Source organism: Bison bison, unplaced genomic scaffold, assembly GCF_000754665.1.
Source record: "Bison bison bison isolate TAMUID 2011002044 unplaced genomic scaffold, Bison_UMD1.0 scf7180017864243, whole genome shotgun sequence".
Lineage (NCBI taxonomy): Eukaryota > Metazoa > Chordata > Mammalia > Artiodactyla > Bovidae > Bison > Bison bison.
Genome location: NW_011494815.1, coordinates 1,560,685 through 1,562,366, shown reverse-complemented (window position 1 = coordinate 1,562,366; position 1,682 = coordinate 1,560,685). Strand labels below are relative to the sequence as shown.

The window sequence follows — 1,682 nt, the reverse complement described above, 5'->3', positions numbered from 1 at the left end:
AATGGTGGTGAGCTTGTGGATAAGGTGGCGAGGTGGGGCCCAACTTCATCAAAAGGTTCTCTGAATTACAGGGTGAGAAGGGAGAGCCAGGTGCCATCCTGACGGGGGATATTCCTCTGGAAAGGCTGAGGGGCCAAAAGGTAATTATTCTACCAGACCCTGAAACCACATGTCTGCTTCAAATCTCATCTTTGTTTCTGCTGCTGACTGTGTTCATCTGAGTGACAGGTCTTTGTCTTCCTGTTTTAGGGTGAACCTGGAGAGCACGGAGCCCCGGGACCAATGGTAAGCCAGAGCATGTTACCCCTAAACTGGGGTTTGAAGCATTTATCGTACTTTGGCTCAACTAGATTGAGTTATGAAAATAATGATATGGCAATGTGTGTGTGTATCAATGTATCAAGGGTAGGCTGATTGTAATTAAATAAAATCTCAGTGGTTTAGCATAGTCGTGGCTTAGTTCTGAGTTTTACAAAATCCACTGTGGTGGTTGCCAGTTGGGTATCTCCCCTCCAAGCAGTGACTCGGAAGCCCATGATGCTTGTGTCCTGTGACTTTACTGTCTGGTGGATTCAGATTCACACTGGCATCTTCCAGCTGGCAGGCCAAGCTTGGGGAGGGGACAGACCATGGAAGATGATGAGTTCCACCTCTGGCCTCCACTGATGCAGGAGGCAGTGGGGTGGGTGGTGGGGGAGCTGTGTGTCCAGAAGGAAGTGGGGAAGCAGATGGTGGTGAGCCCCACAGTTGTGCCATGGGTCTCGCCAGCTATAGACTACCATTGCCCAGGCAACCTGGGCCTTTTGGCTTCTGGTCTTAGATCTGCTGCTCATTTGCTGTATGACCTCAGACAAGTCCTCTTCTCTCTCTGGGCTTCTGTTTTCCCATCTGCAATTGAGGGTGTTGACTGAGTACTGAATGACATGATTGGGCCTTTCTTGCTTTATTGCTCCAGGAACCTATAACTCATTCAGGCTTCTGAGCAGTTTTAAACTACCAGTTCTCTCCAGATGAACCCTAAACTTCCCTGTCTTATATTTCTCCTCAAAGAACAAAGAAAACTCATGCAACATCCACCATGGGTTGGACAGTGATGCTTCAACACAGATCATCTCATTTAATTTTCACCACCCTGAGCGGTGAATGTCAGAATGCCCATTTTATAGACCAGGAAACTGAGGTCAAAGCAGTTAAGTAACTTGCCCACTGCCACACAGCTTGTTAATAACAAGCGGGAATTTGAACCGAAGTTGTCAGAGTCTGTGTCCTAGTTTTTCCCAGCACACCTCACTGCCTCCTGTGAACGCCTTCATTCTTCTGAAACATTTGGGGCTGGGGAATTGCACACTGGGATTTGAATGTGGGGTTTGTTTGAAGCTGGATCTCTGGACTGGGGAGAAAGGACCTCACAGTACTCTAACAGGCACATGGCCTTGATGAATGGTGCGTAAACTCCAAGGTGCAGCCTTCAAAGGACTTTCTAAGGCCTTTGGTCCCTTCAGTTCAGTTGCTCAGTCCTGTCCGACTCTTTGCAACCCCATGGACTGCAACACACCAGGCTTCCCTGTCCATCACCAACTCCCAAAGCTTGCTCAAACTCATGTCCATCAAGTCAGTGATGCCATCTAACCATCTCATCCTCTGTCATCCCCTTCTCCTGCCCTCAATCTTTCCCAGCATCA

At 48.4% G+C, this 1,682-nt stretch overlaps 1 protein-coding gene across 2 annotated transcripts in view; it reads left to right on the top strand.

Annotated features, from left to right (window-relative positions):
* The window catches only part of COL15A1 (collagen, type XV, alpha 1), a 104,168-nt gene that overhangs the window by 78,908 nt on the left and 23,578 nt on the right, over nucleotides 1–1,682 (top strand). For both annotated transcript variants that reach the window (XM_010847040.1, XM_010847039.1), the window contains 2 exons: nucleotides 72–140; nucleotides 250–285. In XM_010847040.1, coding sequence (XP_010845342.1) covers nucleotides 72–140; nucleotides 250–285 — 105 coding nt within the window. The remainder of the gene's footprint in view (nucleotides 1–71; nucleotides 141–249; nucleotides 286–1,682) is intronic.